This window comes from Heliangelus exortis, chromosome 1 (genome assembly GCF_036169615.1).
Source record: "Heliangelus exortis chromosome 1, bHelExo1.hap1, whole genome shotgun sequence".
NCBI lineage: Eukaryota > Metazoa > Chordata > Aves > Apodiformes > Trochilidae > Heliangelus > Heliangelus exortis.
This window is the reverse complement of record NC_092422.1, coordinates 111943991-111970152: the sequence shown is the minus strand read 5'-3', so window position 1 is coordinate 111970152 and position 26162 is coordinate 111943991. Positions and strand designations below refer to the sequence as shown.

Below are 26162 nucleotides of genomic sequence, written 5' to 3'. Positions count from 1 at the left end.
TCAAAAAGCAGATTCAGGATCCATTGAGATGAGGCGGTGTTTTCGAGAATGTCTGTCCCCGGGGAAGTCCACAGGCAGTCCGTGAACTCCCTCGGGCCCAGCAGCTGCGAGAAACCAGGCCTGTAGCAATCAACCACAGCCCACCCTCTGACCTGGTGACGGCGGGTCGGCGGCTGTGTCCTTCGCCTCTAACAGGGCCAGACAGGGTTCCCCGGCGGGTTGGGGACACCAGCATAGCTACACACCGCCCGCTAGCACCTCACTAGAGGGGCCGTGAGCGGCGACAGCCACCCTGCCCCTACATCCCCACTGCCCCTCACACCTCTCCAACCACCTCACCCCACAGCCCCTGCAGAGAGCGCCAAGTCCCACCCCCTCTCACTTCCTCGGGATCCCATTGGCTGCAGAGAGCATAGCTCTCCGGCCGCTGCTCAGCGATTGGCTCAGGTCCCCGCCGATCAAAGGGAACGCCCGACCCCGGAGGCAGAGCGGCTCCCCTGGCCCTCGCAGGTGTCGGGAGGAGGAATGGCGGTTTAACCGAAATAACGAGCGGCCGGCCAAGCCGGAGGGAAGCTGGGGGACGGCAGAGGATCCTACCTACCGCCAGAAACACCCATGGCTTCTGCCCCGTAAACTGGGCGCGGAGAGTCTGTCACTCATCTCTTCCCGGAGTGAGGTAACGACCAGCCGTGCTTCAGGAGAGCGAACGGAGCTTCCCGGCAGCTCCTGAATTTGTTCAGTCTCTCATCAGGCAAAACTGACTTTGCAGGGAGAGATAAGAAGATCACAGTTTCTTCCTCGCTGTTACGTCAGTCCCACTAAGAAGGTGTTAAGTTTTGGACAAGGCAAGCATCAACCAACCTGTCACGGTTTAACACTGGCCCGGCAATTAAACCGAATAACAGATGCTCTCTATTAATCCCCCTCCCTTCCCAGATAAAGGAAGGAGAGAGAATAAGGGAGAGAGACTTATGGGTTGGAAACTGAACTACACAACTTTAATGAAACAGTAATGATAAATAGGAAAAATTACTAAATACTTACAAATATACAGGAAAATTGATACCAAATTCCTTCCCCTTTCCCCCAATACCTCTCACATCACCAGCGAGGCTGCAGGGCAGCCCTGGGAAAGTCCAGGCTGGACTCCTGGGGTCAGCAGCAGTTGGGAGCTGGAGGCAGGAACACACAGATTCAGGCTGGCACCTGAATTCAGGATCAGGACCACAGGCAGAGGAATGAATGGAATCCTCCCAGGATGCTGAAGCAAACAGGGACAGGCAAAGAAGGGGAAGCAGGAAGGAGTTCGACCCTCATCATCTCTCAAATTTATACTATGACATGTATGGGATGGAATACTCTGTTTGGTCAACTTTGGCCATCTATCTTGTCCATTCCTCCCTAAGAGAGGGCTTCAGGTGTGAGTGACCTCTTTACTCCTTTTCTCCTTCCAGAGGGCAAAATATTCCTCAGAACTGCACAGTGGCCTTGGCTCTGCACACCAGTCTCTAGGAAGTAACTATAAACATCAAGTGTTACCAATCCCAGAAGCAGACAATGACTGAGAAACTTGCTGTTAATTTCAGCAAGTGCAGCTACTTACAAGAGACAGCTGAAAGCAAGAGTACAAGACAGAAAATTACCTTTATCATGGCCCAAACCAGGACACAACCATATTTTCCTAGTACAAGAGGAAGTGTTTTCACTATTAGCACACTGAAGTCTAAAGAACAAACATGCTAAATGGTTGAATATAATACTGGTGTTTCCCAACAATTTCTAAGGAAATAATGCTCTACTTGCCTGTATTTGCCCCAAAATAACATCTGAGTTACATTTGGCTGAGGAAAAGGTGACAAGTAGATGATGTTACAACTGCTACACGTTTTATGAAATCAGAAGTGACACACACACCTAATTTTTTCCCTCCAGAACTCAACATTATTGAATTGAAGTCATTATGGGAAATAACCTTTCAACAGCTGAGAGTGCTTAAAATTACACCTGACACATTCATACTTCATTTCTCTCTACAACATGATCACTATCACCTGTGAGGTAAATATAAGAATTCCTGACAAAACAAGTAAGAACCAGAGCAAATCCCAAATTAAAAATCTTAGCCTATTTACTTACACTGTGTGAGACATTCCATTTCAATCAAAACACCCAAAAAGCCAAAAAAGTATGAAAATGCCCAACAGGTTTGTGCTCTGTCTTCCAATTCTCTTAACCCCGTTTGAAAAGCAACTCTTGACCAAGTTAAGACTTGGCTTCCCACAGGTTGCCTGAGGTAAAGTTATGAACTTAGAAATCTGAATGATAAATTCCTCAAGCTACAGCCTAAACCCCATTGGCACAATTACAGTTTATAAATCTGATAAGCAATTATTGTATTTAATTAATTTTATCAGTAAAAAAATATGCAGAGATTAAATGTTTGCTATGGCTTTTTAGTTCATCAACTCTGTTCAGGATCGATGCCTTTTTTATTATTGTTGCTGTTATTATTATTATTAACTGCAAAGCATGAAATGACAGTGCAAGGACATTTGTTCAAAGACTTTCCTGGACCATGGCTGGATCTCACATGAGACCCAGAAACACGAAGCTTAAAACATGGAGATTTGACTATAAGCACAGGATTTTTTTTCTTCACCAAACTTGGCAACTAAAAACCTGTACTTTTTTTTTTTTTTTTTTTTTTTTTTTTTTTTTTTTTTTTTTTTTTTTTTCCAGTCAAAACAGGAACAACTGGCACCAAAGTTACATGTGAACACCACTGATGTTTGTCAGTCCTGGATTCTGGTGGGCTGATTTGTCATCAGAAGATAATACTACAAAAGGTCTTAGATGCAGAAACCTGTCTGCTTTAGAGGCCTTGTAATTCCAGTAAGGTTGTAGCTGATGATTCACTGACTATTGTTTTATTATTTTTACTTTCAGTGACTTTAAAGTAACCCTTCTGTAAACAAAGCAATACACTGAGCAAATAACCAAAGTAAAAACTGAAGCAAAGCCCCTCTTTCACAAAATTGGTAGGTACTTCAAAAGCTGCTTACTGTCTAGTTTCTATTTGTAAATACATTTCCATGATCTGAACCAAGACAGATTAGCAAAAGCACTCATGCCACCACTTGATTCATCCATGGGCTGCTTTTCTGATGTCATTTTGCTAGTTTTCAAAACAGACAAATGGCACACAGCACCCCCTTGATTCTCTACCCACTCTTTTATCTCTTTTCCACATTTCTGCACTTTAACCCTGCAAGCAATTCAGACCACACCAGAAGTTGGAAGCAGCGCAAGCCAGAGATGTCCTGGCAGCACAGGCTGCTTTCTGCAAACACCTGGGAGGGGGTCTCAAACTCCTCCAGGATGTCCCACATTGGATGGCACAACCCATGCAGGGACTATGGCTTTGAAACACACCCTGGCACCCACCAGGATGAAGCACCACTGGCGTATTTCTTTGGGGTCCAGCGTTACATTGCTGCTTCCACCCACTGTTGGGGAACATGCTCCACTTGTCCTCTGTCACTGTTACAGAATGCTCAGCACACCCACTGGGAGGAGGGGTGTTATTAACTGCAGTTGTTAATATTGTTCTGAGCTGTTGTGAAGGCTCTGCACTGACAAACAACTGCCACATTCTACTTCAGAGGCAGCAACAGTGGCTCTGTTCCCCAAATGATATCTCTTTATGACAAGTGGAGCTATGGATCCTTTCTTTTTCTTTTAACCATTCTGGTTTTTTTGATACCTTTCTTTTTTCCAGTGTTTTCAGGTTCATCTTCACCAATAATGAAGTCCATAGAAAGCCCAAGAGTTCCTCTTAAGTTACTTGAGTTATCCTCAAGAACTTTTACCCTAATTTTAAACCCTGAATCCCCCTGTATTGTAACTGCGTTATCAGAGCTGTTAATGGACCAGCTTCTCATTACACACAGGAATCATCCTGGGGAGATAGGCAAATAAATTTGGGTGGCTCCATCTGACACTGTAAAAACCTTTTTTCTTCACAGTTTTTAAATTGTTTAGGGATCATCTTAGGCACTTTAATGCAAAGAGACTATGGCTGCAGTTGAGTGGGAGCAAAGCTGAATAGCCTTTTTTCATCTTGTTTTGTGCTGTATGTTTGTCAACAGAGGACATAGTACATACCCAGCAGATACATATCTTTTGATTAGAGCTGACTGAAATACAAGGTTCTCCAGGCCATGAACTATTTTGATTTCTTTACCTTTGGCAATTACCGTTTGATACCATTAGAATATTGTCTCTCTTTGCACTGGACCAGCATCAGCCCTCTTGTCCTTTTCCTCTTCTAGTTGGCTATATGGTGGAAGGGAGAAAGCTTTTTTCATGCACTTAAAAATGTAAGCAAAAGGCAAACAAACCCCAGTGTTCCTTTGCCTGGCTTTCCTTACCCTGGGAAGGAATAGGACAAGCAAACAAAAACTGTTCAACAATCCCTGTAAAGAAGACAGCACCAAAACAAAGGCACACTCACAAAATTGTTCTTGGAACTGTAAGGAATAATGCAATTAAAGAGAACTCAGTCAAAACACCTTAGATCAAAACTTCTGCATCATAGTTCAGAGAGTGTGTACTTCCCATTAAAAACCAAGAATTTTTTTTTTATTTAACTTGGCTGCTCCCCAAAATCATATGGACTTTCCAAATCACGTGTCAGAATACACTAACATCTTAAGCACTTAAGCCAAATTGCTTTGTCTCCAAGAGCAGGCAAAGTACTTTGCCTCTTCCACAATTCTCCCTCCTAGTGCAATTACAATTTTTTTCTCAAATTCATTCTCTCACATCATATGACTCTCAATAAGTAACCTTATTATATGACAAACAGCTTTCTCCTATTGTAGATCTAAACCTAAATCCAAATTGGTGTGCAATCTCTCTTTACATGATCAAAACTTCCCGTGTCCTCCCTTCCCTGAACTTCTGTCTTTGACTTTACATGGTATTAGTTTGATTTCACAGGAGAGAGGGCTTTTATACTGTAATGCATCATTAAAATACATGGCACCCCATCCAAACACTATTATTAATAATCTCCATGCAACAAAGGTGTTTATATAAAATGGATGCAGCACGTTACTTATTTTCCCAGATTCTAAATGGCTGATCATGCTAATCTGTTTCACATGAAGGAATTATCCCTTTACTTTTAGAACACAGAAAAAACCACCAGTGCAGGCAAATACTAGATGGATATGCATGAAACCATAATACCTGAAAAAAGACATGGAAAAATTCTGTAACTGAAGTGCTACTGAAATATCCTGTAGCTCCTGCTTCATTTTTATGTCTCTCTCTATAGATATATATCCCATCAATGAAATTCAATCCTAAAGGGAGCTGGCAAACAAAAGCAGTACAACAGATTTTTACACTAAATACAGTTCTCTCTTATACCTTCCTGTAATTTAGGAATGAGATTTCAATTGCATTATACGCTTTTCATAATAATGAGATAATAATGGTGCAAGATAAGGCTTTAAGTAGCAGCGACAAAGGAACCAACATTTTTCTTTGATAGCAAAAAATATTTTTTTTTTAGTATTTTGCTGTTTTCTTAAGTACTGCCATCTGTAGGAAAGGGATTAAAACAAATTAATAATTTTGATATGCCAAAATATTGCAAATAATGGCAATAAATTTTTTAAGGCTTAATGATGTTCCACTCACAGAGGTGCTGTTGACTTAAGACTTTCCAGGTACAGCTCCTAGTTTCCTTCAGCAATCTTGAACCTGGACATCTTTATGCTCAGCTGACAAGTGTACATAAACTAACATCTCATAGAAAAGACCCACTTATTGGTGGAGGTACACTTAACAGATAAACTAATTAACATTCCATTTTTAACAAGTTTTACCAACGCTATTTTTTTTCTTTACTCAAGACAAAAAAAAATCTTAATTTATAAAGTCAAATGTACAAGGCAAAAGCAGCTCTATGCAAAGACACAGTGTTGGTCATGACCTTCCATGTATTTCAAAAGCAATTACCTCAGTTAAAAGTCCAACAACTCTGGCTCCTTTATACCTTTGCTCTCAAAATCTCAGTATGCTTTCCCTGATTGACTTAATGATCTCCTAATAGGCAGAATAAATCAATTCAAAATCACATTGAAATTTGTCTGGAATCATGCTTCCTGCTATTAGCAGCAGCTGACAAAAGGGGGCAATGCCACAACAAGGAGCAGTTAATGGTGGCTTTTCCATCTTTCTGTTCTGGTAGGGCAGTCCTTCAGCCAGGGCTCTCACCTCTGAATCATAGAATCATAGAATCATAGAATCATAGAATCATAGAATCATAGAATCATAGAATCATAGAATCATAGGGGTTGGAAGGGACCTCGAAAGATCATCTAGTCCAACCCCCCCTGCCAGAGCAGGGCCACCTAGAGTACATCTCATAGGAACGTGTCCAGGCGGGTTTTGAATGTCTCCAGTGAAGGAGACTCCACAACCCCCCTGGGCAGCCTGTTCCAGGGCTCCGTCACCCTTACAGTAAAAAAATTCTTTCTGATATTCAACTTGAACCTCCTATGCTCCAATTTACACCCATTACCCCTTGTCCTATCACTGGTCACCATTGAGAAAAGCCTAACTCCATCTCCCTGACACTCACCCCTTATATATTTGAAAACATTGATGAGGTCACCCCTCAGTCTCCTTTTCTCCAAACTAAAGAGACCCAGCTCCCTCAGCCTTTCCTCATAAGGGAGATGCTCCACTCCCTTAATCATCTTATTAGATGATTTTAGATCTATTGATATTTAGATATTAGATAGATCATCTTATGCATGCTTCACCCCATGCATAAGAGGAAAATAAGGCAGCAGCAGCAGCATAAAACAAATTCAATAACATTTCATGATGTGGAGGAGTAACCCCCAGTGTGGACACTGAGGAGCACATCTACAAAATGGTCTTGAAAAAGCACATTCATGCAAGCTCTGTAACAAGGGGCAGACGACCAGCATAGCTGTAGCACTGGTGCAGAATGCAATGTAAGGAGGTTGCTAAAACTTCTTTTCCATCCTTCTGAGCAAAGCAGATTCCATCTGCTGGGAGCAGTTCATCAAACTGCCATTCCCATTGCTCTGGGCTGGGAAGCACAACCCTGAATGACAAGACAGACACTGCAGAGCTGCCACAGCTCAAGCAGCAGCTTCCAAGGACACAGTTCATAGTGCACAAAAAGACATAAACTGTGTTTAAAGCTGTGGAAAGCTGAAAAAGTGGCTTTGGGTTGATAAATGAAGACAACCTGCAGAATAAATGAAAGAGAAAGATTTGTGTGAAGATATATTTTCCCTGTGGAGGGGTTGGAAGACAATGTACATTTCAAGAGAAGAGTTGCACAAAACTCCAGGAGATAATGGGCAAACTGCAAGCACTATTTGCTAGATGGTGTTTTCTAAAGAAGTTTGTTTTTTCTTTTTTTTTTTTTTTTTTTTTTTTTTTTTCTGGAAGGCACTGACTCACTGAAATATATAACTCATTATTCAGTCTCCTTTTACTAACATTTTTACCAGATACTTTATGAAGAAATGAAATCAGTGACAACTGCAGTGTGACTTAAGCGCCCAGATGACATATCATTTCCTGAAAGTCAGTTCTTGAAGAATTAAAAAAAAAGAAAAAAAAAGAAAAAAAAAAAAAAAGGGAGGCTCCTGTGGTCTGTTTGGAGCCAGAAATCCTAAGCACAGCTTTGGCAGCAGTTCTCATCAGAGCTTTCCAGAGGGCTGCATGCGATTACATTTTCAAAAGGACTTACAAGGTTGAGGAGCAGTCTCATTCTGAAAAATGACTTAATGAGCTTAAGCATTGCTGAATGTACTACTTCATGCTCTGTCTTGTCCATTCCAGAGAGGGGTTGGGTTCTCCCACAGTTACTGACAGCTTTAGATGCAACGGTTTGAAATACTGGAACCTCATCTCTGATGGTAGTGACCAGGCCCAAGCAGGATATCAGAATATTTAGAATCTATCAAGGATAAATCACTGACTGAGCATGACTGTACTAACAGGCTGGGTTACAGAACTTGAGCAGCACCTCTTCTGCTGCTTGTGGCACAGTTATGAAGCAGAGATCATCAGAAACAATACATTATGTGGCTGCAAACAAATTAGCCAGAGGCCATCTGGCAAAGGTCAGAAGCTCCTAAGTGCCAGAGATACCTCTAAAAGCAGATGGGGTTTCCCCTGGCAGAGGTATGCAGCATCCCCTTGCAACATTTCCTTCTCTTGCTCTAGTGTGTGACTGCTTTAAGTGCAGAGGCTTTTTCAGGGGAGAGGAAGGTAAGGAACACAGAATAATTACTAAAGGCATTATTTAAAGTGTTTTATTCCGTTTGCACTTTCAAAGCAGAAACATTATTTTAAAATATTCAGATGTACCACAGTATACTTGACCTAAATTTTTCAATGCTGTTCCTACATTTTGTGAGAAACCATAAAGAACTCATAAATTTGTAAAATTTTGAACATGGAACATGAAAATCAATAAGTCTATTAATGCACTACAGTGTTTGCTTTCTGAAAATGAACTTAGATTTTCTGATCACTGCTCTTGACACTAAGTCACCACATCATAGAAATGGGGGCTTTGAAAGTTGAAGCGACATTTTATGTCAGGTAAGAGCCTGTGAACTTTTGTGTGGAAAGGTAGAGTAGGTAGGAGTGCAAATGTGGCCTAATAGTTCTATTAGGTAGATGTTTCTGCTAAAACATTTAGCATTAAAGGGAATTTTTAATTTAAGCTTTCTATTAAAACTTAACTTAAAAACTGTAAATCAGTGTTTTGATGCCCTCTAGCTTTGCAGGTTAGTCTCAATATTGAGAAGAAAGCAGCAGACTGGGTTTAAACAAACTCCAGACTCCTAAAAAATATCCTCTATTCAATCATAAATTGAGTATCAAACACTGATGAACATGTTGTGCTAAACTGGTTGCTTGTTCAGGAGATCTGTAAAAAAGGTATATAAAACCCCTGAGTTATGCTATTCAGCCTGCATATCTGGCCCACAAATTGATTTTAGTACCAAGTTTTACCCGCTCAAGATTTTTGCTGGATCAAGATCTCACTTTTTACCCATCCAAAGCTCAATTTAAGTAAAAAGAAATATTGATTGACATGAGGGCTGAATAAGAAATGAATATGGACCCTTGCTTCTGGCCAGACATAAGTACCACATATTTATTTTGACACTGCAATTCTAACCCACAATGCTATCTGTTGTTTGAAGCTCATCTGACTACGAATTTCCTATGAAACAAGTTTAGGAGCACACATGCATAAATAAGAATGCAGTTTCAAGTAAGTTTGGATTTGTATGATGTAATAAGATTCCCCTTCAATTTACTTATATTCACCAAATCCGTCACTGAAACAGATCTAGAGCTCGGGGGAAAAAAAATGGAAGGTGTGTGCTGCATGTTCTTTGTTCACAGCACACCTTTGCCTTTGTTCAGAAAGCCAGGAAACCTTATTCCTTCTGAAAGTATGTTTTCTTTTTTCTGAGCTTTAAGTGGATGGCAGTTATGACAAAACCTGTCAGGGCTGCTGCTGTGCCAGAAACCACATAGGCAATTCCCAGAAATGGGTTACTTCCTCCACTCCAAACCACGGTTGAAAGAATCACATGCTTCCTCCCCTTGAATTTGCTAACAGGGAAATCTGGTAGAAGGGTGTTAAGGTTACAATAACAAAAGTTTACATTATTTCCCGGAGTAGAAAAAGTAGTAGCAATTGCTCAAAAACCTGTCCAAGGCATAAGAAGTCTGGAGATCTGCATTTGCTGCCACAGTTCCTTTAACTCATCTGTGATGTCTGCTATTCTGGGTCCAAAACCTGGTAGCAGCTGGTGGTAAGATTTCAGTTATTTTAGGAACAGTCTCAGTGTGAACATAGAAATATATATATATTTTTTTTTTACATTGTAAATTTCAGATTCATAGTTTATGTAACTGCCACTACATTAATTTGATGTGAAAAATGAGCATGGTAGATTACCATGATGATGCTCCATATATTCTCACTGAGGGGGAAGTGCTCACATCTACCTAATGTTGTCTACCCAGAATGCTACATGATTTTACCTTGCATCTCTCTACATGGAAACTTTCAGAATAGAATCATGCTATAACATTTAAAATCATAGCTCTGTCAGCTGAGAGAGAAATTTATAGTCATCTTGACACAGCTCCTGCTAACCAAACAAGTGCTTCAGTCAGCAAAGTTCAAGCCGTTCAGTGTGAAAGTACATTTTCCACCAGCACAAAAGTTCCTGTCAGCACATGGCCCAAATCTGCCAGAGGGCTGTGCTGACACAGGCATCCTGCACAGCTCCCAACCACAGGGATACCTCTGGCAAATTGTGCACCACAGCAAGGCTACCTGCACATCTGATTAGGCCACTATTAAATCATACGGTAAATGTCTTTCAGCATCACTTCAGGTTCCCACTCTTCGGTGTTACCCTTTGTGTAAAGACCCCATGTGCTGTCTCCAGTCAAAAGTAGCCCTCTGAGAAGAAAATCCAGTCATGTTGCCATTTGAATAACATACCTTAACTCTATGCGCATAGGCTAAACACTTGTAGCATCTCATCACCCTCAAAATAAGGTCTTTTCATGGTGATTTAGTTTGAGGTGTTTTCCTTGGTTTCTTTGCTATTTTACTACACAAATCTCATCAACTTCCATCTTGTTGTAATTACTTATTAGTCTTGAAAAAAGTGAAAGGATACTATAGGAAATATGAAAAGTGTAATTCCCTGCTGGAAGGCCATTCACAAACTGCCGTACCCTACTGACACGACGGTAAAGATTTCTGAACGTAGCAAAGGCTGAAACTCTCATCCAGATAATGAAGTCATCATTTACATAACCATTGTTCTTTTCATCTTCCTCATCTAACAAATACACTGGTTTCTGCCAGTAAGGAGGTCTTGCTGTCTCTGATGAAAACGAAAGAAAGCAGGTAAGACATACTGTCAGGAAAAACAGTGGTTGGTCACTAACTTCTGGGTCTACTCACAACCAGTAGAGAATCTGAGCTATGAAAGAGACATAGGACAGTACAGTATTGAAAAAATTATATATGCTATACAACACTCTTCATCCAAGCATCTCCACTCATCTCAAATGTGAATGAGCAGAGTTTAACAGTACCCAATGGTTGCTGTACATTGACACCCTAAGCACAGAAAAAAAAAGGGGACGCACACATATTAAAATACTGTTTATTCTGGATTCTTGCCTCTTCACCAAGCACCTCTTCCTCTATAATGAGGCCCTTGCCTTCATTTTTATGCATTAATTTCTTCCTGTACCGACACCTTTTTGCAGTCTAACAGCACAGCCAATATTTAGAATCTATCATTTGAAATCTACTTGGATTATTAACTCTTGCATATTGCATGCAGCACAGCACTGCCCTGATCCATATGAGGAAGCTTTAGTACCACTTCATCACAGATCAACCACATGAAGGAAACAGACCTAGGAAACAGTGATTGGGAAGCCTATCAAATGTGAAGATGTGAGCCTTGCTTGTCTCACAGCTGCCTAAGAATCTTCAAGGGCACAAAACAAGGAAACATATGACAGGCAATCCTCCATCACAGATGTTTTCAATAGGAAAAAAATAAAGTGACTGCATCCTTACTTTCTCTGGACAGATTAAGGGTTACAGGAAACTATACAGAAGGGTGTTGATGTGGGCCAGCTTTAGTCTTCCAAGCTCACTTTCTCCCCCTTTCTGTGGTCAGTGATATAAAAAAAGAAGAAGTGGTATTTTGGCTAAATCTGTCTTCTGCTCTCATTCACAGAGGTCAGTTAGGGAAGCCACTGAAAAACAAAGAATACCAATGGCATTCTTACCTGCAAATGCAGAAGACACATTGTATGATTTTGGATTACGAAATTTCACATTTTTATCTGTCCACCAACTGTTTCCAGTCTTCAGTAGTGGTACTTGTACAACAGATGAGTTAATATTATAAAAAAGATCAATAGTATCTGCAGAGAATACAAGTAATACGTATGAATAAAAGACAAGTCATTCTAGTTGCCAGCATGGCTAAAAATTTGTCACATCAAATAATCTTTCCAGTGAACAGAAATTAAAAAAAATCCTGGAAAGGTTTCCTCATGACTGTGTACAGAGAGCACTGTAGACTCCATGAGAAGAATGAAGGTTCCAGAGCCCTAGAACTTCTGAAGTTTTAAAGACTGAACATACTTGTACCGATACTCCTATTGACTCCCTGCCTAGAAATATGTGCAAGTATCTCATGTCCATCAGCTCCCTTGTGACTAATTTCACTGCAAATCACTTCTGGATCTCTCTGGCTAATTACAGAACTTGCTCTCCTACTTAGCTTTCCCTAGCACTTCTTTCACTGTTGTCCTAAATGGATTGCTTTGTGTTTTCAGGGAGCAGAGAACAGGTGAAAGCACATTCCAGGGAATCCATGATCCTTTGGAGAAAACCTTGCTTTAGTTTTATGCTAATTAGACCCTGCCTAACAACTTTGGACATGAACGCTTCTTTCAGTCAAAAAACATTTAGTTAAAAACCGTGATTAAAAACTGTGATTAACCATGACATCCTGTTTTGGCTGGTATAAAGCACTTGTTTTTATCCATTGTATTTTCCTACTTAGATTAAGTTAAGGCAAAAACATTAACAGTCTCATTAACACCTATGTAAACATCTAGGCAGCCAGTGAAAGGACAGGCAGGGATAGATGATCTAGATGTGGAGGGGCTGCTTTCTAGGCAACATGAAAAACACAACTCAACTGCATGAGCCTCAATGAAAACACACTCTTCCTGCTACAAAACCTGTGATCACACAACTCCTGAAGGCTCAGATGCACTCTTCTGAGTAAGTGATAAGTCTGTGCCCCTCTATCCGCACCTGTTTTTCACTCATTTTTAACAAGAGTTGCTATTCTCTGAGCTCTGATAGCTTGACTGGTTGTCTGACTGCTTCCTTACCTGCTGACTTTGGTTAAAATACTTTCCCATGGCAGGAATTCAGCCATCTTCCTTATTTTACAAAAGAATATTAAAGAGCAATTAGAAAACTAATTAAACTGTCAAGAGTGAATGAGAAGCACCCTCTTTCACAGCAGAGGGACAGAAGGGGGGATTCAAATCTTATCCTCTTTCCTCATATCATGAGCAGCTGGAACATTCCATCACTCTGTGCACCAAGGATTGATGCAAAGGCAGAGCTGCTGAGGGTTTTTTTTGCCCAGTGTTAAAAATCTAACTATACCTACTTCTCTGCAGGAATATTCTGTTCTACAGCCAAGGCTCCAGAACAGTGAGGGCTGACACAGGTAGTTCTGCTGTCCTCTCTGACCCCAGTCCAGTAAATCAGGCTTCCCTGGGAGCAGGTGGTTGCACAGGCAGATAAAAATCAAATGCATCTACAAGGTACTGGATGCAGCTGCCTTCACAAGTCCTCTGGTATGGGTGGCTCAGCTGCTTGAATACAGTTGCTGCATTGCCACCTGATGCATGAAAGAAAAAAAAAAAGAAAAAAGAATGGAGTAGGGAAGAAAAGTCTGTATGTTTGCCTCTTTTCTTCCCAAATAAATCTATTCTGAAATCTGTCATTACTCATGGCTGGGAGCCCTCTTGTTTCAGCCTAAATGTACTCATAGGCAGATTATGCCCACTAGGCTAATATTAACAAGATCATACCTAGGGTCAGTTTGAGTAAAACTATGTATGAATTCAAAAGAAAAAAAATATGCAACCACACAGAGCCAAAGGTCCAAACCAATGTGAAGAACGTGTCATGTTCTCTTAAGTACACCACAGTGGGAGGGCAGAATCTGGGCTCTCCCATCACTGTGCATGAATGTATTTTTAAGCAAGGAAGTACACTAAATCTGTTGTATCACCATTCCTTATTTCACCAGGGATTCAATCCCTCAGCCCTGTTGCATATTCACATTGAAGAGAGACTCAGTAAATGAAAAATCTTCCTCAGTTTCAAAATGAGGGGCAAGTTACTGAACAGTAGGAAGCAGACCCCCACATTTACCACAGCAGCACTGCCAAATAAAACCTCCTGCGGGAGAAAGATAGAGGTCTTGCAATATCAGAACTCAGCTGGGTTGGGGTAATTTAATATTTCAAGTGGAATCTATTAAGGCAGATGTAGAAGGTACCTACTTACCATTGAACATGCTGTTGGCAATAGCACCACATGGAGCCATGGGTGTCCCGTTTTGATATGTGGTGAAGGGTGCACAGTAGCTCTTCTGGATCTGCAGTCAAGGTCACAGAGCAATCAAGCACAAAACATGGGTATTTTGGTTTAGCTTGCTGGTGTTCTCCTAACCCTTCTTCTGAAAAGTCCCTGAATTATTCTGAGTATCTTGTGGTCACATTAGAGACACAACCAAATTAATTTGTAGTCAGGAACAGCTTCCATATCGCGGTAAGCAAGTGTAAGGACTTCCCCAAATTCTGCTGCTAACTTGCCAAATACAGAAACTCATTTGGGGATCTCTATTTTAACGTAGCCACAATGTAAAAGGTCCAAGTGAAGTTTTGGCTTACCCTAGATCATCTAATTTTTCCTTCTTCTTAATTTTGACCTGGACTGCTTCGGTGGTGGAGAACAGCAGATGAAGTTAGGTTAGTTAGTCCTATATCAACTCCTGAGAAACTATATATCTTCAGGTTTAAAAATTATTAAATAACTAATAATCTGATTATTAGCCAAAAACAAAAGCCAAAACCAGTTGCATCTGGATGCAAACAAACAAGCTGACTGGATACCTGGAGAAGTAGATGTATAGGTAACATGTTTAGAGATTCCAAGAAGAATTTTATAAAAACAACAGATTAGTATGGCACAAACATTTGTACTGAGAGGACAGTCTGTGAACTGCATGTTTATTAAGAAATGCCACTTTTAAGCCAAAGGAAACAAGTTTTAGGCTTTTAAGTAAAAAATTTGAATGCAATTATTGCATTCTCCAATTTCCTTGTGCAGGCCTGCTATAGGTGATATATTCCCTCCTCTTTAGACCTCCAAGTTGCATTTTTCAGAGTGTTACATGATTGTTTATTTCACCATAAACCTTTTCCTGCTCCTTGCCCATTTCCATAGCCAAATGACAAAACGAAAGACTTTTTGCTAACCCTATAATAAAAGCACAGCTTAAAAAATTTCTTACTGAAAACAGTAGAAGGAAAAGCCTTTCTGTGAATTTATTTTAAAAGGCAATGTATTATTAACCAGCATCCCTACGAGGTGCTGGTTTGAGAACTGCAATACTGGACATCTTTTAATTATCTCCACAATTTTCCTCTCTAATTAACTTATTAGACATAGTGGCCCTAAAAATCTTAAAAGCAGAGACCAAACACTGAAAATCTGTACCTTCTTATTATTATCTCATTCTCTTAACACACAGTTACACCTAGTTAGCTCTCCACATGGTCAAAGATGCACCTTATGGAAATACTGATGATTCCATAAGATAAAGAAGAAAACTTACATTTACATTTTGACCCAACAGTTGTGCATCACTCCTTGATACCATATACCGACGGTGATTTTGATAGAAGTTTTGCAGGCCATAGTACATAAAAACATCACCCTAAAATTCAAGGATAAACCTATTCAAAAAAGTGAGTTCATGTAGAAATACTACCATGTGCTAAAAAAGAGAGGGGAAGAGAATACTCAATTCATATCCAAGTTTTGGTAAATACACTCTAAACAATCACTTTGGCGGACACTGTGTAGAATCCAGTTTTTATCCCAACAGGAAGTTTTAGTATTTTGGCACAAAATTAAATATACTTTAAATCACCAAATGAAACATACTTTAAATCACCAAATTAAACCTAAAATAAAAAATCCTGATTCTTATTTTACTCAAGATAGCATGCCTGGCCATGAACCTAACCTACAATGACTATCAGTAATTTTGTGGACAGGCACTCATTTTCTATGAGAGCACAAAAAGCTTCCAAAAGTACCCATTAGCTCTTAGTTCCTTCAGAATTTTAATTTTTCTTTCAAATAAGTCTGCCTCTCACCAATTATTTGGACCCTTTGGAAAGCTTAGTCGCTTAATTAAAAGCAGAATGCTAGGCAGGGAAATACAAGCAAGAAAGAGGATTCTTAAACTATAAAAAACCCAACACCATTATTCAGCTAAGGAAACCTTTGGTCTCACACATCACTATAATCTGAAGAACTAGAGTATTTTAACAGCCTCTTCCAACACTGAAAAACTCTAAAGTGACTTTATACTTGAAACTGCAATTTTAAGGGATCATTTATGCAGTACTAAGCATAAGTTCTCTTTGGCAGAACATGAAACATTTTAACAGACTCAGCAAGGTGACCTGGTAGTTTAGGAGAAGAAACGAAAGATACTTTTCCCAAATGAAACTGCAGAATGACATTTCTAGAAGTTAATTATTTCAAGGACCTTGGGGATTCACAGGATAACCCTTGTAAAAAAGACTACAGGGGTTTATCTGTACAAGTAGTCAGAGCTTCAGATTTCCTTCTCATCTGAGAGCTTTGCAGTGCAGTAAAAACAAATACCAAGACAATGGCAAAAGTTTGCTGCTTACTCAGAGAGGGAGATACAGAGAGGTCACTTCCACAATCGAACACCATTCCCTGCATCCATACCTTCTTCATGGAAATCTCCCCACCAAGCACAGAGGTAGCCTGATCTTTACTATTTTAAACATATACCGAAGTGTACAGCAAATGCAAATTTTTTAGTATTTCGTATTGTTAAAAAGTACAATGAAAATTTAGTCAGGAGTTCTACAGAGCAGAACTAGTGTATCTTACCATATAGTAATATAAGTTTAGGCATGAAGCAACCTGAGTTGGTTTCTCACATCCACTTACCAATATATCTTCCTTTAGCGTGAAATTAACAAAACAGTAGCATTCCTTATTCCAATTAGAGGTATTTTCACGGAGTTTTGAACAATCTGAGCACCTATCTGAATAATCAATCTTGCAGAGAAGTGAACATGCAGAGATGTTGTTATAAAAGACAAGCACACACGAAAAGGTTAGCATTTTAGCTCCAAGATTTCTCGGAGCAGTACTCTCCTAAGTCACTCTGGACTGCCAAAAACATTGTTAAAACTCGACAGGGATGGGGAATCAGGACTTGGTCTAGATCAGAATAAATTGTTAATGAGCATTCACAAATTTTGTCCCTAGTTTAAAGGTGTTTTAGAGCCTTTTGATGACCGCTGCAGAACCTCTACATATGCTTCTCAGCAAAGAGGTGCTGAGTGAAGAACACTGGCTGACCAAGTAATGCTTGACAAATCCCCACACGCAGTAGGACCCACCCCTCTTAAACAACCCGGATGTAGTGCTGAGCACTGGCTCCAAAAAGGAGTCTACAAAGCACCACCACAGGTCTAACCAAACATATCCAGGAAGCATTTAAATATCAGAGCTTCACTTTATTTTAAGTTTTTGTCCCAGCAAACATGTATGCTCTTCTAGTGCCAAGCTCTATCAAAGAGATTAGTATATTTCTCTTCAAAAACTCAGGAAATAATGACAATTTTTCAGATACTACTAGCCACTGGAAATAATTACAAGCCATATTTCACATATTACCACCCACTGCTGTGTTTTTACTGGTGACCAACTATCTCTGAGGACTTTCATAGGAACACGAGCTGTTAGACATATATCCAAGGCATGAAAACATTACTAAAATCTCTATCCAGAAGCAAAATTTCAAAGGTTTTTTTTTCCGAAATGTAGCCCAGTTTCTTCTTCATAGACTATCTAAGAATACCACCCCCAAACAAACCTGGATTTCTCTGACACTATTTGCAGACAGGATGAGGCAGACTCCCACAGAAAGGCACAATGCGCCGGTGAGGAAGAAGGTGGAGAGCACAGTCGCAAGGGTAAGCTGGGGCTTCCAAGCTGGTAGCTTCTGTTGTTTGAATGCACTGTTATCTGGACACCTGGAAGGATGTGTCTCTCCTTCTTGTGGAAGAAAACTTGTCTTGTTCTTCATTTTCTTCTTGGTGAGAGGAAGGAATTAACGTACTCGTGCTGGAAGGTATTTAAGCTGAGATATTGTCCTTCCTGTTCGAAGCCTGTATTGTTTATTCAAACCTGCATTATAATCCTGAGTTGCTTATTAACTACATCTCTCTCTTCCTCATTCTCTACATCCCATGATCAGCTACTAACTGTCAAATCATTGTTACCTTGTCCAGGGTGTCCAACTCATTCTGCCTAGAAAAGCTTAAATATATGCTTTTTCCTGCCCCACAGTTCAATAGGATTCTTGTCTTCATTTATAGGGATGCTGCCAGAATTTCTGTATAATCTCAGATGCATTATTTCTTCTCCCTTCACTTCCATAGCTGCCTAGCTAACAGGCATGGCATACAATGAAAGAAGCTCTACTCCAGTTGCAATGGATACCACTGGGGAGGACTGTGGGTACAAAAAACATTGGTTTGGAAAACCAAATCAATTTTCTCAATCTACTACCTTCATAGCTATTGATTCAGATGCAATTTAAAGATGTAAAATGTTATGTGTTCTTTATCACAAAAGGGCAGCTCATTCTCAAAACATCTGATTTGGACCAATAGCTTTCCAAGATGCTGATATTTGCTTACCTCTATTTTGTCTTCTCTGGAAAAAAATTCATCTATTCCCTATTCTCCACAATGACAGAAGAGTCACCCAGAGATCATTGCCTTTTAATTTAAATGGAGTGACAGAAGAATAGGTTTTGCATGTTTCAACAGTTTAACTAAAATAAAGTCACAAAATACAGATAATTTCTCATGTAATAGCAAAAATATAGTACTTGGCCAGCTCTAGAACAGATGGGTGAAAAATACTTTTTTGACACATAACTGAAATCCTGGCACAATTTTCAAAGGCAAGAAGTAGATTATCACTCTCATGAGAAGTAAAGATCTCCTTCAGGACAGCAGAGGGAGGTAACAGAAAACTGAATTGTACAAAGACTTACACACCCACATTTGCTTTCTTCAAAGTGTTAAAAGTGACATAGTATTAAATCTAGCAGGTGAATGAGGTGTACCTTTAATTTCAGTATCACATTGCTCCTGCAGCAAAAAGCATTTTAAAACTACAAACAAAACCTCTATTTGTTATTAAAACGAAACTCAGAAAATGTTGCAATGCACACCCCTTCTGTATTGAAATGTCAAAATTCTTAATTCCATCACTCATTAACTGTTTGCCAAATGCAGACAGGATAACAGTAAACTGCAGCTGCAAACAACTTCCTTGGTGGTAAAACTATTAAAAGAGTCCCAGCTTCACAGAGCCCTCTCTGCACAGCTTTATAATACACATCTCCAGGAGGTCAATCGTTTCTTTCTTTATCTGAAATAAACAAAAATCAAAGAAAGCATCAAAAGTTACTGATAACACCTTGGCTAAATATCATTATTTATTTACTCAGACACCTCACTGTATAACTTGAAATTAAAGATGAGGTTCTCATACAAGATCACAAGCTCTACTATGTAAAATATCTAACGTTTGCTCTGGGGTCCTAAAATACAACTACAGCTCATATGGACCTACATGTATGGAACTGAAGAAGCATGCCAGAGCACGAGATCTACCCTGGGCTGCAAAATCCCTGTGGGACTTTCCAGGGTATCAAGTAGTCCAAGGGTGGTACTGCACAGCAACAGCCACAATGTTTGCTGTGTCTGAAACACCTGAATGAAAGTGAGAACGAAGGTCAGGACCACGTGTGTGGCATGCAAAGTACTTTGGTTTATAACGTGGATATGGCTGCAGCTTATTGCTTATCTAAACATAAAAAACAAATGTACTTCAAAGTAAATATTGACTACATACTTCAGCAAAAACACAAGATTCTCTATCATCATGGTTAGTCCAGAGTCTCCTTATAGCTCCCTCTTCCTCCTTACAACTACCTTATTTGTGAGCTTTCTCTCAGGATTATGTCTTTCTGTGCCTCCACTTTGCACAGAAATAAATGATGTGAGGAAGTCTGATCAGTCTCTATTCCATGCTGGATGTCTTGCTACCAGGGTGAAGATAGTTGTCTTTCTACTGCAAGTCTATTTCTTACAAGCCTTTCTACTCTCTTGAAATCTGCAAGGTAAGCTTTCTGTATTGTCAAACTTATTCAAGGGTCAGGGTTTGTATTCTTTGCAGAAAATACGATGTTGTTTTTGTTGAAAAAACTCTAACTGAATCTTACAAATAAGTAAGGTAAGGAGTTGAGACAGCCCTGTATTGACATCAACCTCTATACACAAAAATTTCAAAGCAGGAAGCTTATCCTTTGGTCAGATCAGGAAGTATACAATCAGTTCTTATTTAAACATTTATGTTTCAGTATAAAGCATACCAAGGCACCAAGACACTGTTTGATAAATATTTACCCCTGCCCCTGGTTTCTTTGTGAGCTTTCTTTTTATTTCCTTCTCTCTACTGTTTTGGAAGATTGGAATAAGACACACAGAAACAAAGAAAACCAGCATTAACTAGTGCTGCTGAGGCATCTGAAACAGCACTGGATCAGTGCACCATCCATTATGTGGATATGACAAGACACAGGATACATATGGGAGGATTCATGTGCTTTTCAATTCATATGTTTATCTGAATATACCACTGTGTACATAATTCTCCACTGAATATTAAATGAGTATAAAAACATCAAGCAGTTCTCACATTTAAAATGAAGCTACAGATTTTCTACAAATGGACAAAAAGTAGCTGGGTTTCCAGATATTCTTGTTTCCTGATAGAATTATAAAGAAGTGTAGCAAAGGAGTACCTTAAATATGCAAAGAACTTATTGGCAAACTGAGGTTTGGATAAGGGTTAGTGTGACTCAATTCATTTTAAGGGCACATTTTTGCCCCAACTAAGATGAGATGAAAAAAATTCGTAAATTTAACCACCAGTTCTACAAATCATGCTGTTGTTACTATAATATCTCTCTTCTTGAGCAAACTTGTTAGTAATCTTGGCATGTATTTGACTTTTTTTATACAAGCAGGGAAGTAAGATCCCTGCTCACTAAGACTGTATTTAATATTTCAAGTCTGCAAGTTGCCACAAAACCCTGTTGATTTTTCCTTTGTTAAGGTGCCTTATGTCAAAAACATTATTTGTGTATCTGTTATTGCCAACATTCTTACAATGTTCAGGAACCTGCCTGATGTCTGCAGCAGAAAAAATAGCTGAAAGATGCTCCACTTACATAGTTCAAGATGTCAAAAAACTTTGTTCTATTTAAGGAGTCATGTGGACAAGAGGCAATGGGCACAAGTTGCTCCTGGTGAGATTCCAATCGAACACAAAAGGACAATTTTTCACTATGAGGAGAGTCAGGCATTGGAACGGTCTCCCAGGGGAAGTAGTGGGTTCCCTCACTTTGGAAAGTTTTAAGTCTCAGCTCAATGGGGTGCTGGGACATATCATGTAAACAATAATATTAGAAGGGTTGGAACAGATGATCCTTGAGGTCCCTTCCAACCTGACATTCTATGATTCTATGATTGTGTTACCTGAGTCAAGTGCAAGTCTGAAGATTTTCCTCTAATCACATACTATTCTGTTATCACACATATATTCCTTATGCTAACAGTACATATGAATATATAACTTGCTTACTTGGTTTTAACTTCACAGAATCACAGAATGGTTTGGGTTGGAAGGGACCTTCAAGATCAACTAGTTCCAGCCTCTGTTGGTTGTGTAAGAGGGACACCTCACACTAGACCAGGTTGCTCAAAGCCCCATCCAACCTGGCCTTGAACACTGCCAGGGAGGGGGCAGCCACAACATCTCTAGGCGACCTGTGCCAGTCTCTCACCACCCTCACACTGAAGAACTTCTTCCTAATGTTTAACCTAAATCTACCCTCTTTCAGGTTAAAGCCATTACCTCTTGTCCTATCCAACCCTTAATACTTTGTTAAGGCAGCCTTAAGACTGTCCAGTAATAATATACAGCTGGAGTGACAATTTGGCCTATTGTCCTAGACAGACATGCAGAAATGATGTAATGCTACCTACAGTGAGCTGAAAGAGGTAGTTCAGGTTTCCAATAGCCCCAAATAAAATATTAACAACATAATTTTCAGGGTTTTTTTGTAGTGGACTGAGTAAAAACTTTTAGCTGACTTTAAAAATCCATCCTACTGCAACCACTAGCTTTTGTAAAACTACCTTGTGCTAATTAAGTTGTGAATTCATGTTCTCTGTTCTTTAAAAAACTTCCCACAAGAGGGAGCCTCCTTGCCTCAAAAAGCAAAGCTGGTTTCTTTGCTTCTTCCTTTCTGCAATGTATTTTTGTGGGACATTTTATCAAAGATTATTAGGAACAGGCATCTTGGTGCATGTGGGACAGCACATTCAAATGCACAGACAATTAGAGAGAAGGATTAATGAACGATAATGTGCTTCATTTGTGAAACAGCTTAATCTCTATACAAAAAAGTTCCTTTTCCCCTGTAGATTCTGCATATAGATCTACTCTAAATGCACAAAAAATGTTTCTGTAGGAAACTGGGAGCTTTTATAACAAGAACTGGTGGAGGATTCTTTCATTCTCTCCTGGCTAAATACCAGCTGATGCCCCTCAGCATACAATAAACGTGCCTTTTCACAGCAATAAATCTGAAAGCTGGATTACAAAATTTAAAAGAATGGGGAATTATCTTAAAAAAGTACAAATGATGGATGTCTCTACATAGTTTATATCCTACCTCTTGCCAATAATAAAAAAAAAACCAAAAAAGAACTGTCTGTAGAACTACTCACAGAAGTTACCTCACTCTCAATAGAGACAAACAAATGCTGCTCCTAAGTTTTAGTTTTAGAGGAAATTTTTGCACAAACACCTCTTAGAGAACTTCCCCAGGAACAGGTAGAACAACCATCTAGCATAAACAGGAGAAATTCACAGCACAGTGTAGAAGACACAGCCATGAGTTGGAACAAAAAAATTAAAAATTTTCCTCACATGGTGATTTTGAGACCTGAGAATACAGACTTATCAATCAAATGGTGACTTCTTTATATTTCTAGACAGCTGAAGTCAGCTTTACAGAAAAAACCTCCACCTTACTGACCAAGAACTGGTCACTAGAATTAAAAGTAATGAATACATAGAATATAATATTCACAGGTGCTTATAAAATACCTCAGGGATATCCATCATTCTTCTTAGTTTTTGGTCTCTCCAGTTCCAGTCCAGAATCATGTATTTTGTGGAGTTCAAGCACAGGCCATCTAAAAAGGCAACATAAATTTTACTACCAAGATAATATGACATGTGCTTATCAAAGTGATTTCTGGCTTTTAAATCGTTTGCTGCCTGTTTCCAGGGAACCTGATCTTTGAATACTTAAGTACTACATTTGCTGGTTTGAAGACTTATGCACTGACACTGCAAACTCCCTTAACCACATAATCCCACGCCTTTTTGGAAGATAAACACAAAAGCAGAACAACTACTGTTGCCAGGGTTGTCAAGAGCTAACATCCTGCCAGAAAATAATTCCTCAAGCTTCCTCTTGATGAAACCACAGGAGTTGAATTTCCACAGCTGATGAGGAGCTGGTAAGTTGCAAGGACCCTAGGCTGCAAACTGGTGGTGTTTAGCAATTCACAGGACTGGGTGCTATGAGAACGTGAATCAGGTCAGTGGTGCTGCTGAAAAATTCCTTTATCCTCCAAATAAATAGTAGTGAAAGAAGAAAAAGGTCATTTCTGTACTGTCCCTCCAGCTGTTCTCATTTTTCTCTGCTCTCCTACATGATTCCCATAATTTTTCATATCAGTTTTGACTCCTCTCTATTCTACAGTGACCTGGCACTGCAACACTAAGGTGTCAAAAAAGGACTAGACCTCAGGATAAGATGACACATCTTGTGTCCCTGCCATAAGCTGCCTCTGCCTAACGTGGCAGTGGGCTGATGTAGTAAGCAGTAACAATTTCATGTTGATGGGGGGCACAGAAAGCAATAAAATTATGCTAACTCTGCACCCTTTTGGAAGGAGAAGTAGAATGCCAATCCACAGCCAGACCCTGACAAAGACACCACAGTCAGAGCAAGGCAGTGTTCAGAAAGAGGAACAAAAAGAATCACCTTATCATCTTGTAATTTTGTTGTTTTTCTTTGTGTGCATATCATCTATCAACTAAGTAAAACTACCAAGAATTTGGAATTAGAAAAAGACATTTATATAGCATAATTAATTTAACTACAGGAAAATCAGAAATAAAATCAAGTCAGTGAGCAGGTCTTTCAGCTATCCCTCATGAAAGTTTACACTGAGCTCAGAGTGACATATGATACAATGACTTCTGCCATTATTTCCTTTTGATTTACTTGCAGTGTTTAGTTTCCTGGAGTTTTAAATGGTTTTGCAATCACTTCCAAGTGAGCAAAAATCAGTGTTCCTGCCAAAAGAGGAAGACCCCCATCTCTGCCTGCTCATTACCTGATTTTATGTGCATGCTAGTTATGCTTTAATTGGGATCATTTCTAAGTGGGATCATTTCACTGAGCTGCCAGACTCTTGGACTAGCATAAGCAGCAGGAAGGGGCAGTTAAGTGGGAGGAGAAATATTACTCGACCTTTTCTGGTAATACTGACTTACACCAGCTTAATGTGATCATAAAATCAAGTACTAAAATGTTGACCTCATTTTGACTTGACAAGGCAGAAGTGGAGAAACAGAACTGTACAGTTTAGTACCCAAATCCACAGATTCGTGTCACCCTAAGCACTTAAAAAACAATTATAGTCTTGCTTCAATATATATATATATATACATATATATAATATATATACCAAGTATAAGATACTTGAGAAACCCCTTCTTGTTCTCCTACCTTGCTCCACTAGTGCTTTTACTCTCCCAGGAGTTCCAACCCCGATGTGGAACACACCTTTCTCCAACATATTCATCTGTTCTTTTATCTAAATTGGAGAGAAGACAAGCTATAGTAAAACCACAATTGTTTTCAAATTTCTTCTCAGAGCTGGAAATAAATTAGCATTTCAGAGTATCTCTTTCTAGAATGCTGTCAAGTAACAAAGGCTATTCATCTTTCAAACTGTCAAACTGATATTTGGGAGAAAGTTTAAGAAATACAGCAGCCAGCTGGGCATCACACTTCTCTAAAAATTCAGTCATTTTCAGCTTTGAAAATCTGCTATTGCACCAACTATTTTTGGAAGTGAGAGCAGTATGCTTTCTTCAGCATTTAAAAAATTTTTCTGCAAATATCTGTAAAATTGACAAAGTGGAACTAGCTCTAAATGCCTTGAAGATGAAGACACAGAAAAAGGGTAAATAAGGCAAGTGACATTGTGTGTCTGACAGTACTTATATCAAGGGCCCAATGACCCCTTACTACTACAAACAACCCCATAATTTGTCCTCTCCAAGAGGTATGGATATTGGGTATCTAGGCATCCACCTAGTAGAATGCAAATGAGGGTGCTGGTACACTTTGCTGCTACAAGCCTGTGTATATGAGATTTCTATTTAAACAGGCAAAAGCCATTTGAATGAGGACCTCACAGGAATGTGGAACATCTTTAAAACATAGCACATGCATAAACATATACATTATGCATAGGATTGCACCCAAGTTATTTGAGATGGTGTTTGGCTAGATTCCTCAGGCTGCAATGATGGGTTACCAATGGAAGTATTACCCAAAGGAAAGAACATTGAGTGGTAGGACAAAGGGGAGAGATTTCAAACTGAAAGAGGGAAGATTTAGATGAGATATAAGGAAGAAATCCTTTTAGTGTGAGAGTGCTGACACACCAACACAGTTTGCCCAGAGATGCTGTGGTTGTCTCCTCCCTGACAGTGTTCAAGGCCAGGTTGGATGGGGCTTTGAGCAACCTGGTCTGGTGGGAGGTGTCCCTGCCCATGGCAGGGGGGTTGGAACTGGATGAGCTTTAAGGTCCCTTCCAACCCAAACCACTCTGGGATTCTGGGACTGCATAAATGCAATATGAAATGTGCTATTGCTAAGTGCTTTTAAAAGAGAAAATGGTATGACACTAGTCGT

At 39.6% G+C, this 26162-nt stretch overlaps 2 protein-coding genes across 10 annotated transcripts in view; both read right to left on the bottom strand.

Annotated features, from left to right (window-relative positions):
* Nucleotides 1–1025: 1025 nt before the first annotated feature.
* LOC139802932 (cell cycle control protein 50C-like) lies at nucleotides 1026–18647 on the bottom strand. Of its 3 annotated transcripts, XM_071758609.1 has the most exons (7): nucleotides 17883–18647; nucleotides 16949–17059; nucleotides 15567–15668; nucleotides 14234–14324; nucleotides 11917–12054; nucleotides 10782–10991; nucleotides 8362–9709 (listed from the first exon to the last, which is right to left on the bottom strand). In XM_071758609.1, exons 1-7 carry the CDS (start codon nucleotides 18093–18095, stop codon nucleotides 9519–9521), a joined length of 1056 nt encoding a protein of 351 aa, XP_071614710.1. In that variant the 5' UTR covers nucleotides 18096–18647; the 3' UTR covers nucleotides 8362–9518. The 3 variants fall into 3 exon arrangements, with proteins under 3 accessions (XP_071614724.1, XP_071614710.1, XP_071614715.1); XM_071758623.1 differs by lacking the exons at nucleotides 8362–9709; nucleotides 10782–10991 and adding an exon at nucleotides 1026–1261; XM_071758614.1 differs by lacking the exon at nucleotides 16949–17059.
* Nucleotides 18648–18779: 132 nt separating this feature from the next.
* CMSS1 (cms1 ribosomal small subunit homolog) overlaps nucleotides 18780–26162 on the bottom strand; it is a 226931-nt gene continuing 219548 nt past the window's right edge. For all 7 annotated transcript variants that reach the window (XM_071758647.1, XM_071758661.1, XM_071758669.1 and 4 more), the window contains 3 exons: nucleotides 24966–25053; nucleotides 23267–23355; nucleotides 18780–19453 (listed from right to left, as the gene is read on the bottom strand). In XM_071758647.1, the coding sequence (XP_071614748.1) occupies nucleotides 19370–19453; nucleotides 23267–23355; nucleotides 24966–25053 (261 nt within the window). In that variant the 3' untranslated portion in view covers nucleotides 18780–19369. The remainder of the gene's footprint in view (nucleotides 19454–23266; nucleotides 23356–24965; nucleotides 25054–26162) is intronic.